The 15,262-nt window shown below is 31.6% G+C and overlaps 1 protein-coding gene across 3 annotated transcripts; it reads right to left on the bottom strand.

The window, feature by feature from the left end:
- Positions 1-3,638: 3,638 nt before the first annotated feature.
- Positions 3,639-6,895, bottom strand: LOC111417858 (putative autophagy-related protein 11). Of its 3 annotated transcripts, none has more exons than XR_011642067.1 (2): positions 3,895-6,895; positions 3,639-3,742 (listed from the first exon to the last, which is right to left on the bottom strand). XR_011642067.1 is itself a non-coding variant. In XM_071200596.1 (2 exons), the coding sequence occupies exons 1-2, from the start codon at positions 6,857-6,859 to the stop codon at positions 4,060-4,062; spliced, it is 2,643 nt and encodes an 880-aa protein (XP_071056697.1). In that variant the 5' UTR covers positions 6,860-6,895; the 3' UTR covers positions 3,892-4,059. The 3 variants fall into 3 exon arrangements, 2 of the variants coding, with proteins under 2 accessions (XP_071056697.1, XP_071056698.1); XM_071200596.1 differs by lacking the exon at positions 3,639-3,742 and having other exon boundaries at positions 3,892-4,072; positions 4,230-6,895; XM_071200597.1 differs by lacking the exon at positions 3,639-3,742 and having other exon boundaries at positions 3,892-4,126; positions 4,230-6,895.
- Positions 6,896-15,262: the final 8,367 nt, after the last annotated feature.

Genomic DNA, 15,262 nt, shown 5'->3' on the forward strand with positions numbered 1-15,262 from the left:
TGCACACCCACTTTCTTTGAGATGCGAAACAGAACCTCAACACATTCGAAACACTAATTGTTTTCCAGGAATTTTAAGAGACCGCTTCAAAAGACTTACGACCGGCTTTTGATGTATTGTTGTCTTGAATCTTGTTTTTTCAGGTGAGAACTATAAAGTTTTACGGTGTTTACATTAGATCCAAGAATCTGGTGCCTCTCTACACGATCGATGAAGAGATCTCATCCTATTCCTCGTTTATTTAACAATACAAAGACTTAAAAACGGTAAACAAACAATTTTTTTCGACTTAGTTTAAACATTTTTTCGTAAATTATTATCTTGCAATTACTTCAAAAATTTTCTCTCTTTATGTCTCCCCGTATCTTTAGAAACGGGGTTAATTCCCCTGAAAAGATGATTACTACAAAGATCTTTCGTTTTCTCCTCCCCCAAGGTCTTTTATCTTCGCATTTTTGATATGATTGGAAATAATACTTAAAACGAAATAAAGCGGCGGCGATCGTTCAAAAGGAAACTTGAAAACGCGAACTGAAATTGATTATACAATCGAAGTCATTGTTCAAGACATCAGTTTATAACCCGAGCCTAAGCAAAGAGACATTCTGTGTACTTGCAGGTCTGAGCGAACTTCAAGTCCTATACACTAACTAGTATCTCTAAGCGTAGAAAGCGAGCTGCTCGCCCAATTGTAAATCCCAGTAAAATCGGTCAATTTGTGCGGACGTATTTATAGCACCGGCGATTGAATGGTATAAGACGCCCCGTTTTTTCTTTCTTTTCGTCTTTCCACGAGAAGAGACAGCAGCAGGATGCGTGCATAAACACACGAAGAACGAGGAAAAGCGGCTGTCTTTATGTCCTCGAAATTAATGCGTTTCAATAGAAGACATTTAAGGAAAGTAGAAACTTTATTTTTAAGAAATGTTTATTTATTAATATAAAACAGATTAATGTTAGGTTATGTAGCATTTTCGAGGGTTGAAAATGTTTTATAAACATTTCTATAATAGTTAATAATATTTATTAGATAATAGTTAATTTTTTAAGAATGATTTTTTAATTTTTGTACTTAAGCTATAATTAGGATAGGTATTTATGTATTGTTATATTGAAAAATTATACCAAAATACATAATAAGAAAATGAAGTTCGAAGTGTATAATATTCAATGTTTATAACAATAAAATTGGTTAAATATTTATATTAAGATGATAAAAATATTGCTTTACTTCATTTTGCCTACACATATAGAAATCAAGTGAAACTTACGTATTCCAGTTATTCTACACGAAGCTAAAAATGAACTAAATCATCTTATTAATAAGTTATTTATAAAAATTAGTGTGATTGTATAGCAGATATCACTATAAATGACGATGATCGCTTGATGTTTAATATCAAAGATGTACCCCATATAATTCCTATGATAGAATTCAGAAGGGTGCAGGTGAGCCAAAAATATCAACATACATATTTTTTAACGTATTCTGGTTCACTATAAAAGAACAGATAGACAACAATATCTATATCGTTTCAGATAGAAATCACCACGAATACGCAACTTACAATCTTTTGAATCAATAAACCAACAAAGGTCATTATTCCAAAGTGAGATAAAGCTTCAGTTATGGACCAAACATATCGACTCTGTACATGCAGCCTGGATTTTATGTAGCTTTAAGTATGATTCTAGCATGATCTGAATGAGCCCGTTAACTAAATGGACGTGAAAACATACGAAAACTTTCATGAGACTGTTCAATAGCCACAATTTCATATTGCTGGTGAAGAGTATTATCGTCAGGAGTCCCTTTTGCGATATAAGACGTACAGATCCTTTTGACTATAACGACAATATTATCCGCATATATCTGTATTTCCTCACCAGCCCTTGACAATTTCAGATTGTCAACAAGGAAGGCCTGTTTTTGTTTAAGGCAATTCCATATAGTGAACTGAAAGCAATTCCGAAGTGAATTGATGTAACACGTTATTTTTGATTTCACCTTTCTATGTATCAAAGGGTCCCAAGATCCCATCGATGTCCAAGAAAGTACAAACCAGGAATTCTTTCTCAATAAAAGCTTTGTTCTACCCACTAAATTTTATTGAGCTAGTTCAGCTGAATTTCTTACTTGCACACTGATGGGGAATCAGCGTACTGTCCACCATTACCTCTGAGTTATTCAATAGAAGTAACGTCAGAATAGTAAGAACATTGCAGTAACAACAGTAAGTCCGGTAATACGTTCAGGCACTGTGGTATTTGAAAATCATTACCAAAATAAGTAATATCATCAGCTATTGTAATAATGCAGGGAAGATATCATCCCATTTAAAAAAGATTAGAAAAGAATGAATAAATAAACCACCAGAGGAATGGGTAAGTGACTCTCCGGCTGTGACATCAATCTAGTTACGAAAAACATTGCATTGTCCAGGAAAACCATCTATGAGGAAATCTATGATTCCTATTAGAAACTATACTATGCCATGCACTCTTTTGCAAAAAATATCTTTTAGCTTTGCGAATAATTCTGCGTTATAATTCGTTGCAGCCTGTTTGTACGGTTTCCATTCGTCCAAAGTTTTAAGTTAGTTAAAAGAAATGCCGAAAATTTTTTCAGTTAGAGCCGAGTGATTTATTCCACAAAGGTGTACGCCGATTATTATCATTCGTTATGTTTAGTGATAAGCTGCACGCTGTTCCACACAGATTTGCTCCATGTCAATTTTAGTCAGAATCAGATATTTTTGTGCTTGTTAAAATTAAGCTGCATGTTATATCTAAAGTTCATATTTTAACAAATGTTAGTTCAGTTCCTACAATGTTAATAGTGGGAAATTCAGTTAATAAGTCGTAAAGTAGACACCCACCTCCATCATTGTTGTTGGTACTGTCAGTACCTGGTTTTTCTTCCACCTAAATAGTCAGGTCTTGCACAGCGGCAGAAAGGGGATCGTATGATAGGCATCACAGGTGCTCTAAACAGATAACAATTTCTGCATAGACCTTCTTATCTTAGTTTTTCAATACCGCGGCTACGCAACCCCGATAGCTATATATAAGAAAGAAAATAAAAACTTCTTACTTGCTATAATTTTAATTTATAAACGGAACTAGTCTTTCCGAACTTGCAACATGGATCCAATTAATTCATTCCCTGATTCTACTTCATCATTGATCCATGGCTTTAAAAGAATTTATATTAAACTGGAAATCATCAAAAATGATATTAATTTTATCAACGTCGGTAATAGAGAAAAGCTCATACCATCTTTTGCTAAAATTAAATCCAGAAACCTTAAGAACCATACCAAAAACATGATAATCAGAAAAATATTACAAAATGAAAAGAAAAAACATTTCAAAGCTCTAAATTTCAATTATGACAAATTGGCTAAAATCCAAAGTAATCTAAGAGATGAACTTCATTTTATTGAAATGGTACAACTAACTCAGGATTCACAGACGAAAGCACTAATTATTAAGAAGGATGAACTTAGAAAGAAGAAACAAAAGATTCTTAATCTCAAGAAAAACAAAATAGAAATAGATTACAATACTAACAAATATAATCCCAATGTTATTCATAATGTTACTCCACAATTTAAAAATTTAACTAATAACTTTAATGATTAAAATCCAAATACATGAAATTCCTCTTGATTTTGTATTTATTTTTTTGTTAAGTCATTTAACGTTTCGAACTATTTACATAGTTCATCATCAGAAATCACTATAAAAAAGAAATTTAAAAAGCAACGTCGACGAAATTATCTCCTTTATGGAAATCGTTAAAACAAATTGAACGTACAACGCATAGATTATTACAAAAACAGAAAACAAAAAGAAAAACAAAAAGGAAAACAAAAAAAAACAAAAATGTACCTTTGTCGAGTATCCCTATTGATTAATTTATCAATTCTATCGGTAAATTGTGTATATTTCCATGATCTTACATTTTATAAATTTTTCAAATTACAAAACATTTCAACGTGTTCGTATGGACTTAGCGACTATAAGAAGGAATATCGTGACGGAACCAGTTTTTCTTTAACAATGTGTTCTACGGAAATCAATACAATTCAATTCAAATTACAAATTTAAAATTTACCAATATCTAAAATTACAATTAATTAGTAACTAATCATATATCTAATTTGTTTATTATGCCTGCATAATAACTACCTATATTTCCTGAATCTGATTTAAAATTAACTGACCTGTTAATGTTTTTGGTGATATAGATAGCTTCAATATTCTTTCTGTTGAATGTATCTCCTTCAGTGGTCAACACTTTAGGCGTATCAAAGTTAAATTTATGACGATTCTTGATTGCATGTTGGCAAAGGGCTGTTTTATTAATAATTTTGTGTTGATTAGTATCGTATTTATGCTGTTTTATACGATTATGTAATTGTTGTTTACTTTCACCTATATACACCTTATTACAGTTATTACATTCTAATTGGTATATGGTATTAATTCTGTCCGTCTTATCTATTTTGTCTTTCATATTACTCAAAATATTGGTTAATTTATTATTGTTATATTGTGCTAATTTGATTTCTTGAAATTCATATTTCTTAAAAATAGCTTTAATTTTATTGGTTATTGTCGGGATATATTTGATTTTATAGAATTTACTTATTTTATCTCTATCTGCAACACTCCGTACGTCTAATTCATTCGAATCATTCTGATATAAAGTTTCCGTATGTGGTAAGTAATCTGTGATCTTTGTTTGAGTTTGGGTTACACCCTTATTCTTGTTGTCAATACTTGCATTATTATGTTTGCTTGGTCTCATTTTTGCAATAATCTGATCTCCATTTAAGTTTGATCTTTGTTCAACATTATCAATATTGCTCTGTTGTGTGTTTATAGGTATTGATTGTTTGACTTTATTATAATTATTGTACCAAATATTATTAATTAATGTTCTTGGGTATGCATTTTCTAAAAGGATATTATATATTTTGGTCTTTATTTCTTTCATGTATATATCATCAGTTAAATTAATAGCTCGACGGATTAAATTATTAATAGTATTTATTATCTGAGTTCTTGGATGATTACTTAAATAATGAAGAGTTCTATTGCTACTGATGTCTTTTTTATACCAAGATGTGTATATCTTATTGTGTTCTTTATTTATTGTAATATTCATATCCAAATATGCTATTTGTTCATTGTGTAACGTTTCGACTGTAAATTGTAAGCGTGGGTTGTATTCATTAAATTTGACCAAAAGTTGTTTATATTGATTTTTAGGTAGAATGATTAGCAAATCATCTATGTATTTTGTAATTAAGAAAGGTTTAATGAAAGTGTCGTTTAATTGTGTGTCAAGTAACGAGTTCATCACTATGCCACTCAGATTTACGCTTAAGTTGGAGCCCATAGGAAGTCCATATATTTGTTTATAAAAAGTGTTATTAAATTTAAAATAGCTGTTATGTGTACAAAGCTTTATTCCATCTAAAAATATTTTTTTGTCTTTTATGCAAGTAAAGTTTTCAATTTTATTCCAATTTTCATCTATGATTTTAAGCATGAGTTTTAACGGAATATTTGTAAAAAGGGACTTCGCATCAAAGCTTACTATGTCAATATCTTCATAGTTTTCAATCTCCAATTCATCGAGACGCTTCTTAAGCATAAAGGCATTTTTAACGTCGTAATGATTTTCATCATTTAAATTATTCAGAGATTTATTTAAAAATATAGATAACGCATTGGTAGGTCCATTTATATTATTAATGATTGGACGTAAAGGGTTATTATCTTTATGCGCTTTTAATAATCCATGTATCCTAGGTGTCACATAATGGTTTGGTGATAATCTAAGCTTTTGTTGCTTTGTTATAAATCCTTTCTTTTCTAATATTTTCAGGTAATCATTTATGCGATTAACTAGATTAGGACCTGGATCTAATCTAGATGTTTTATAAGTATCTATATCGTTAAGTAACTCTTTCATTTTATCGTTATATTCTGATTTATACAAAAAGGCTATTTGTTTTGTTTTATCAGTCTTTATAATAACTATGTCCTTATGTTGTGTTAAAAATCTTTTCAAGAAAATCATATCTTTTATCACTGTATTATGAAATATTGAAAATGTTCTATTATTATTTAACGTCAATGATTGTTTATTTTTCATATTCTTGTTATTTCTATCTAGATAATTGGAAATTTCATTAATTATATTGCTTCTTGTTATATTAATGTGATTCTCTGAAGTCTTCAAGTTAATAAAAACTTTTTCTATGTCTATTATCATATTTAAAATGTCTTTGTGTAGAGATTTTTTATTGTTATGTGTTGTAAAGCAAAATTTTTCACCCAAAGATAAGAGATTTAGTATATTTATGGGTATTTGTAATTTTGTAAGATTCAGTATTCTACCTTTCTTGTGTAAATCGTTATAATTATTTTGTAACCAATCATCAGTATGTAAATTTATGTTAGAATTATTATGTGCATTTTCTAGGAACAAAGGTAATTTCAATCGATTTCTATTTTTCAATCGATTTGAGTTATGTAACTCGTCTCTTCTTATTTTATGTGTGAACTTGATGTATCTTTGATTAGCCTTATTCAAGATGATCCTTCTGAAATTGACCTTAAATTTGTCTCCTTCATTAATGGGATTTCTAGTTATAACAAAATCAATATATCTAAAAATCCTGTTAATTAACCAGTAAGTTTGATTTATTTCATCTTTCAAAATGTTAAGGGCTATGTGTTTAGATTGCATTTTTTGTTTGTAATTTATTAGATAATCTTTATAAAAAAGGTTATCTATATTTTTCAAGTTTTTAAGAATATGATATGGTATTAAATTCATTTTAAGGGAATTTTTCAAATAAAACAATTTACAATAAGCTTTTATGGCTTTTTCGAATGTGGGTTTAATGTGGGTTTTTTTTTTTTGTTTTCCTTTTTGTTTTTCTTTTTGTTTTCTGTTTTGTAATAATCTATGCGTTGTACGTTCAATTTGTTTTAACGATTTCCATAAAGGAGATAATTTCGTCGACGTTGCTTTTTAAATTTCTTTTTTATAGTGATTTCTGATGATGAACTATGTAAATAGTTCGAAACGTTAAATGACTTAACAAAAAAATAAATACAAAATCAAGAGGAATTTCATGTATTTGGATTTTAATCATTAAAGAATAACCAATCCTCTTTAATCAATTAATATATTATAATTACTTAACTAATAACGTTTTTTCTGAAGATGAAATTCGTTTTTTGAACAAAGGTCATAAATTTGCTAAGGCAAATTTAATTTAATTTAACACCAAATTTTTTTTGGTGTTTATTTTCACCTAAGATAAATCTTCCACTTACTTCCATAGATATGGATGTATGTATCAATAAACACCCAGAACAGAATAATATAAAAAACGAACTAATCTGTTTTTTGAAGAAAACCAAATAAATATTCACCTACACAAAAATAACTCCCAGATACAATATTGGAAAATAATAAATTCTAGTCGTAAAAAACTTACCGACAATAAAGTCATACTAATTAAAGCGGATAAAGGTGCAGGTATGGTGATTATAGATATGAATACCTATATATGTAGAAAAAACATTACATTTTTTAAGAGATAACAATTGCACCAAACTTGCAAGAAATCCTATAGATACCATAGTCAAGAAAACCAGAGATATTATTTAAGATACATTGATAGAACATACACCTTTCCTAAAAAACTCCACCAATGTGTACTTTAATAGTGGCCTTTTCATACATATGAACCCTAGTATTCCTAAATTATACTCCCTCCCAAAACTCTATAAGCTTGACTTTCCAATTCGCCCAATTACAGCCTTCAATAATTCCCCGACCTCAAAACTTGCAAATTTTATGTTGAGAATTTTTCAAAAGATCAATAAACCCAAGTTTTCCATAAATAATAGTAATCAATTTATTGGTATGACACGGGACATCAATCTAAAAAACAGAATTCTAGCCTCATTCGATATAGTTAATCTATACTCCAATGTTCCCATAAAACCCACAATTGACATTGTTATGGAACTCTTTAAAGACTACTTTGTGGATCCCTCAATAGTTGAACATCTCAATACCATACATGAGCACATCGTTACTCAGAATTATTGCTCCTTTAATAATGAAATATACAGTTTAACTGATGGCCTACCTATGGGAATGCCACTGTCAGGTATTCTTTCAGATATTTTCCTGGTCCACTTAGAGGATAAATATATTATCAACACTAATAATGCTTTCAATAAATCTATAATAAAATGGTTACGATATTTTGACGATGTTTTCATAATTTGGGAGGGTGATACTGATTCCCTTCATGCTTTTCATGAACATGTTAATAGAATACATGATAAAATAAAATTAACCATCGAAATAGAAGAAAACAATAACCTTAACTTTCTTGACCTCTCTCTTAATACTTCCTCGGATAATATTGCATATAATTGTAACGAAATTAATATCGGGTATAGCATATAATTGCATATAATATATATAGGAACCCACTACGATTCCTACAACCATCCCTTACGACTCTACCCTTCCTTTATCCCATAAACTTGCAAATTGTCGATATTTAATTAACAGAGCCTTCCAATATCCTCTTTTCCAAAACGATTTCATTTCTGATTTTAACTACATTAATAAACTAGCACAGGATAATGGATAAATGAAGGTCTAATCGGTTAAATGAACATAAAAGTAAAGCAACATCCAACATCTAACATACATTAGATACAGGACCTAAATTTGATTATCAAAATGCGAAAATAATACATAATTGTGATAAGGGATATAGAATGGATTTATTAGAATTGATGTAAATTAATAAATATAACTTCGATAGTAATTATGATATACTAAATGACCAACTACAAAGTATTTAGTATAAACCCCTATTCGCATATTTGTATAAATTTAAATTCAAACCATACATATAGGGAATATATTTCGATGTTTAATTTTTTGTATGTTTGTTTTTGGTTTGACGCTTATGAACTTGTTATTTAAGCATATGTTTTCTTCAGGCCATTTCCTTTTCTTTCAACTTGTCATTTTATAAAAGATTTTAGCTTTTGTTAATCGTGCGTTCTGTTGTGTTGTTTAATTATAATTATAAATAGTAAATAATTTATTCATTTAGTGTAAGGGTTTTGTAAATGTTCAAGTAATGATTTTTCTTATTTAATAGCGATTTTGATAGTAAGTTAGTTTTCGTTTGTAATAACCTAAAATGTTATGTAATAAGATTTTGCCTTTATTAATTAGATTCGGCTGAGGATGAGCTTGTAGCTCAAAACTAGATCCGTTTAAATTAAAATTATAGCAAGTAAGAAGTTTTTATTTTCTTTCTTATATACTTTCCGAACTTGCAATATGGATCCAATTAATTCATTCCCCGATAGCTATACTTTAAAGTCTATAATAAATCTAAGCTATACTGTAAGTTGTAATCTATTTTGTTATAGAAAACGTTAAATGTAAGAAGTTGGAAGCTCAACATTTTCATCAGGACAGCTTTGGTGTTTTGTTTACCATCATATCCTTCTGTTCAGTGTTCAACGTGTTTAATGAAATTTTTCATACCTTCGAGATTCTGGCAGACATTCAAGCCGAATTATACTTTATATGTTTTGATTTTTCCGATTAATGCTTCCATAATTTTGAAAATGAAAAAACTAAAGTAGATTAATCTAATAATGAAGTGGATAACTTTGGTTGTCCACCAATAACAAAAATAAGATAGTATGAATTAACGTTTAGCTTCTATTAGTTGGAAATATATTAAAAAATAGTAAGGTAATATTGGTAATTTAATATCCATTTATATCGACCACCTGGAAGTGATTGAAAATCTAACATATTCACCTGGCCTCGTTCATCAAAGTCTGATGATACGATTGGTTGAACAATATTTTTCTTTTCTTTTTGATTTTTCTATTGCAGCTTTTCTCAACACTGAATATAAATTTTAATGGGAGGATGTCATATAGTTAACTTATTTCTCATTAATTCATATAATGACTATTTAGGACATTTAATAACTATGTGATAATTTAATAACTATCAGATTAGCTTAGATGTAAAAAACGGTTGTAAATTATGGTCAATGAATAAAAATAGTTTGTGGGCTAAAATCATTCTTTTACAAAAAAAACAGTGATAAATTTCTCCTTGTTTTGGTATTCTTTCTATTGAGAAACTAATAGAGCAAAATGATCAAGATGACAAATGGTCGTCTTTTTCGGAAGCTAAGAACTCTCCTCCATTATGCTTCACGGTGGCGAGAAGTTGAACGAAAACTGGGGAACAAGTCTAGATTCGGTGAAGAAATTCTCGAAGTCCCGGATTTCGACAAAGGGCCTTTCGATAAAAAGACTCTAATGATTAACGATTGAATGCACTAGGGCAATGGGCGGAGGGCGTTCAGACGCGAAGCAACACGGGTTCTTTTTCTTTCTGCGGCTATTTCCGATTCAAACCGCACGTCGTATGTCACCGGATCGGTAAAAAATAGCATCCCCATCCATTTCCTTTGTAATTTCTTTTTTCGTTTTTTTTTGTACTCTCCACCCATTTATCAACACATTCAATACGTTCCATTTATTATTATTTACTTTTTCCTTTTTTCTTTGTTACTCCCTTTCGTCTTCAGAGTCAATAAGTTTATGGATTCAATATTTTATCAGTTGAAAAAAGATTGAAATCGGCAAATAACAATTTGTCGCCGGCAATTAATAATCTGCGCACACCAACCACCACTCAACAATTGATTACACTCCTTCGCCTTCGAGGGTTTAACTCGTTGTATAATAACAATAAAATACTGGCGGAGGACGTACACGGCGGACGCATAGCACACCACCAATAGCCACGGCAACAGCCTCGGCGGTATCGTAAAATCTAAAGAGCTCGTGTACTCACACACCTTTTCCATTATCGCGACCGTTCCGTACGCTGTACCGATGTTAGGGCCATACGTACACATACGCTTCGCTAAACCTTCGTAAGACACGTGAAGGATCGCCTTGTATGCTACAACCTATACGGATTAAAAGTAAAAATAAAGACACTCTCTTCTATCTGTTAAAGAGTTAAAGAGTCGCGTATGTATTAAACAAAGATGATAAAAAAAAATTGATATATGTTTTATATAAAAGAAGTAAAAATTGAAGATAATTTTTGGATATCACCGTTCCAGTTAAAAAAATTATATATATGTTACTCACTATCTCGATACTAACATGGAAAAGAAGAGAAACAAATCTCTAACAGCACGTTGTCCTGCTCAAGTTAGTAACGCATAGCGCCCAGCAGGATACCACTTGAGGACAAGCGAGTCTACAGGACGCAGGTTTGTCAATTGTCACCTGCGCTTGTGTTCTTCTTGTCCTTGTACAACCACCACATATCACCAGGTGGAAAAGAGGGACGACTTCGAAGAATTACGAAGAGAAAAGGATGTTTGCAAACAAGGATTATTTCAGACTTAGAGAAAAATAAAAACTAAAAAAAAAAATCACTTTCTTTTTTAAATAAAATCGAAAATTTTTTGTTACAACTGGTTTATTTTTAAGTTTAAGTTCAACCTGACATGTTTCGGTCAAATGACCATCATCGGAGGTATCGTAAGTAGGTTTCATTTGACCGAAACATGTCAGGTTGAACTTAAACTTAAAAATAAACCAGTTGTAACAAAAAATTTTCGATTTTATTTAATTACCACACTGGTTAAAGAAAGAATGGATCTACTTATTCAACAACACTTTCTTTTTTAATTAAATATTTTTGAAAAATTGTGAAATTATTTCTTTCTCTTCCGAAGGAAATCAACAAAGTATTGAATTAATTTAGGATAAAAAAGATCTTGTTTTAATTAGTTTTCATCGATGGCAACAATATGTCCCAAAGAAAATCCCAGACTAACTAGGAAGCTAGGAGGATATAATAGGGTCGTGTGTATAGTTTGAATGGCAAACTTCTTGGCCATTCATCAAACGATAAATAACGACGGTCTCTCTGTATAGAATCGGGTTCGGTGTAATGGATGCGAAGCTTCTACAGAAACATCCTCTCTCTCTCTCTCATCCTTCGTTGAAATTTGCTCCTCTGTTGCTCTGCTTCTCCTTGTATTAGTTAGCCGAGAGATAAGGGATCCCCAAAGGGAGAAGAAGAATTCCAACGGGATCCAATCACAAGTGCGGTGGCTTCTCCTCGCCGGTAATGAAACAACTTCGGTTTTAGACCACCCCCGCCTTGGTTGTATTGAACGTCTTCTTCGTAGCGGTGGCGGAAGACTTCGCCGCCGCGGAGTTCCCGGGGGAAGGCGAAAAGTACCCGGACTATTCAGCGAATGAGGCCGCCGCCGCCGCCGATGAGGAAAATCAAAAGGGAAGAGGAAGGAGGTTTGCTTAAACAGAAACAAACATCCACAAGTTATAAAGACTATACAGACGCGGAGGAGTCTCTCTTCGGCAAGAAGCCGCCACCGCAGACGTTTCTACTATTAGTGTACAAACAAGAGAAGGAAAGAGAGACCGAGAGAGACAACTCTCTTCCTTTACGGGTGCCTTTATGAAACGTCGTTCTCGACCCGATTTCTACGAATTAAGCGTTCCCTATTTCGAACGGTATAATTAATTAGGAAATTGCATTTGATTCATATGCATAAATTTATGTGGGGATGCTAACATATATTTGTTTTTAGTAATTATATGTTTAAAATATTTCTGGTTATTGAAAAAATTGGAATACTGGGAAAATTTTAATTTATTAATTCAATTTTTAGTTATCAAGATTGCTCTGTTCAATTCTTCCAGTGCAAAGGATTCCACATCAAAACCATGCACCAATTAAGAGTTATCATCGAGTATTTCATAGCTGTGAAACATAAACTAATTTATTTTCATCGATCATCATTCAATAAAAATCAAACTTTTTATTATTAATATATTTATATTAATCAATGTTTTTCTAGCGGTTATAGACCGATTACACTCGTACCTGTAATTGGGAAAAACTTTGAAACACTGTTAAAAAAGAAGTTATGAAATTTTGCGGACAGATACATTCCTGATCATCAATTTGTCTCTAAACCAAAAACATCCACGATTAATCCATTATCAATATTAACATCCAACATATCTACGAGCAAGCTTAAAAAAGAAAAAACTGCAATTCTTTGCTTGGATGTTAAAAAAGCTTTTGATTCGATATGCCACAAAGGGTTATTGTATAGCTCCCAGCAATGAATGTTCCCAGAGCCATGGTGGTACTAATTGACAGTTTTTTAACCAATCGAACTCTGTGTGTTAAGGTAAATGATACAACCTTCCATGTGTTTTATCCAAAACAAGGAGTGCCGCAGGGTTCTCCGCTTTCTCCAACTTTGTTTAATGTTTTCGTACATGATATGTTGTCCATAGTACCTACAAACTCTGCTTATATACTGCAGTATGCAGATGATACAGCGTTAGTCACTCACGATACGAGCTTAAAAAGAGCATTAAATAGACTTCAAACATTGACTGCGGATGTAGAAAAATGGTTCAAAATTTGGCGAATTCACATAAACCCTCAGAAATCATCACCAAAATAAGAAATCTTAGAAATTTTCTGTACAATCCCTCTAATAAATTCCTATATGAGAAAGCACAAATTATTCCAATCATTGAACGCTTATCCGTCTTAGCACAAAAATCATACAAGAAAATGTCGTCAAACATTTCCCCTCTCTTCCAACGCTCTGATTTTGACACCATTTTTAAAACCATCAACGAATTTAAACAATGATCAGCGATCTTTACATGGGCAGGAGGACCACGGTCTCGCAGCCCGTTTCAGAACTATGGCTAATGAGTGTTATATAATTTATTGTATGATATGTTTTAATATTTAATTGTACATTTACTGAAATAAATATCTTCTCAATGTTTTTCATTAATTTTTAAAACAATCTTATGAGGTTTCAACAACCATTATATTTCGTCTTCAAAATTCTTGTGAATTATAAATTCAAAGATAACTATTTATAAATATAAATGTCGGTCACCTGTTGCCTATTGCTTCAAGATGTCTTTTACTGTAAGGTGCTCAAATGCTAATAAAAGATTATAAAGATGTGTTTAAAAAAATTACGAAGGTGTACATACATATATAAATTATGTAAAATTCATATAAATTTTAAACAAGAAGTTATTCCAATTCTAAAAATGGTTCCATATGCTGCTAAAATACTGAATGAAAAAAATGTGACTTATAATCGAGTGCGAATTAGATTCGATGTCTTATAGTTGAAATAAAAAAAAATAAAATTAAATAACAATAAACGTTATTGAGGTAACCTATAATCTGACCATGGGCCAGAGACAATAAGTGAAAAGTAATGCTGCTTGCTGAACATCTAGTTGAGATCTTTAATCTCAGCAACGGCAAACCAATCAAGGTATGAACAACATTGAAAACCATACAACATTAGGTAGTAGCTAACCTGAATTCAAAGAAAGCTCAAAGATTCCACCTCACCACAGAAAAAATCCTGAAGCACCTGCCTAGAAAAGGTATAGTCCTGCTGACTGACCTCTTCAATGTAATCGTTAGATTAAAAACACGTTGCGAGGTTATCATGTTGCCAAAGCCAGAAAAAGTAACTTATCGATGTTAAATCTTATGGTGTGCCCACACATTGCGTGGCAGCAACACGCGACGTTCGCACAATTCTGTCGCGCGCAAGTATGTATATATGTTACTCGCAAACCCGAATTCGGAAATTGTCCGAAATTTTTACCTACAACGCGTTGTCAAGTTTAGCGTAAAGGTTTCATACACCAACTAAACAAAATACTTCCAAAACAATACGTAGAGACGTTAATATACACGATATGTCGAACAAACTCTTCAGAGTTAAACAAGAAGATGAATGCACGCACCTTAAAGAGATAAAAGTGGAAATGCCTCTAGGCAGTGTACTGGGTCGTACCTTGTATCTGCAACATGCGGGACATACCATAGTTGTAGGGAATTACGATGGGTACGTTTGCAGATGACACGCACAACTTGCAGTAGACAAACACCAGGAGTTATTCACTGCGAAACTACAAATAGGCAACTATGCAATATGCCATTGGACTAACAAATGGAAGATAAACTTAAACGAACTGAAATCCATCCATATAAATTTTTCGAATAAATTGCAAGAGACCTACCATCTCTAGATATAAATTGGTC

This window comes from Onthophagus taurus, chromosome 11 (assembly GCF_036711975.1).
Source record: "Onthophagus taurus isolate NC chromosome 11, IU_Otau_3.0, whole genome shotgun sequence".
NCBI classification, from domain to species: domain Eukaryota; kingdom Metazoa; phylum Arthropoda; class Insecta; order Coleoptera; family Scarabaeidae; genus Onthophagus; species Onthophagus taurus.

Coding starts and splice junctions, on each gene's coding strand:
- LOC111417858 (XM_071200596.1), bottom strand. CDS start 6,859: ATGAATTTAATACCATATCATATTCTTAAAAACTTGAAAAATATAGAT.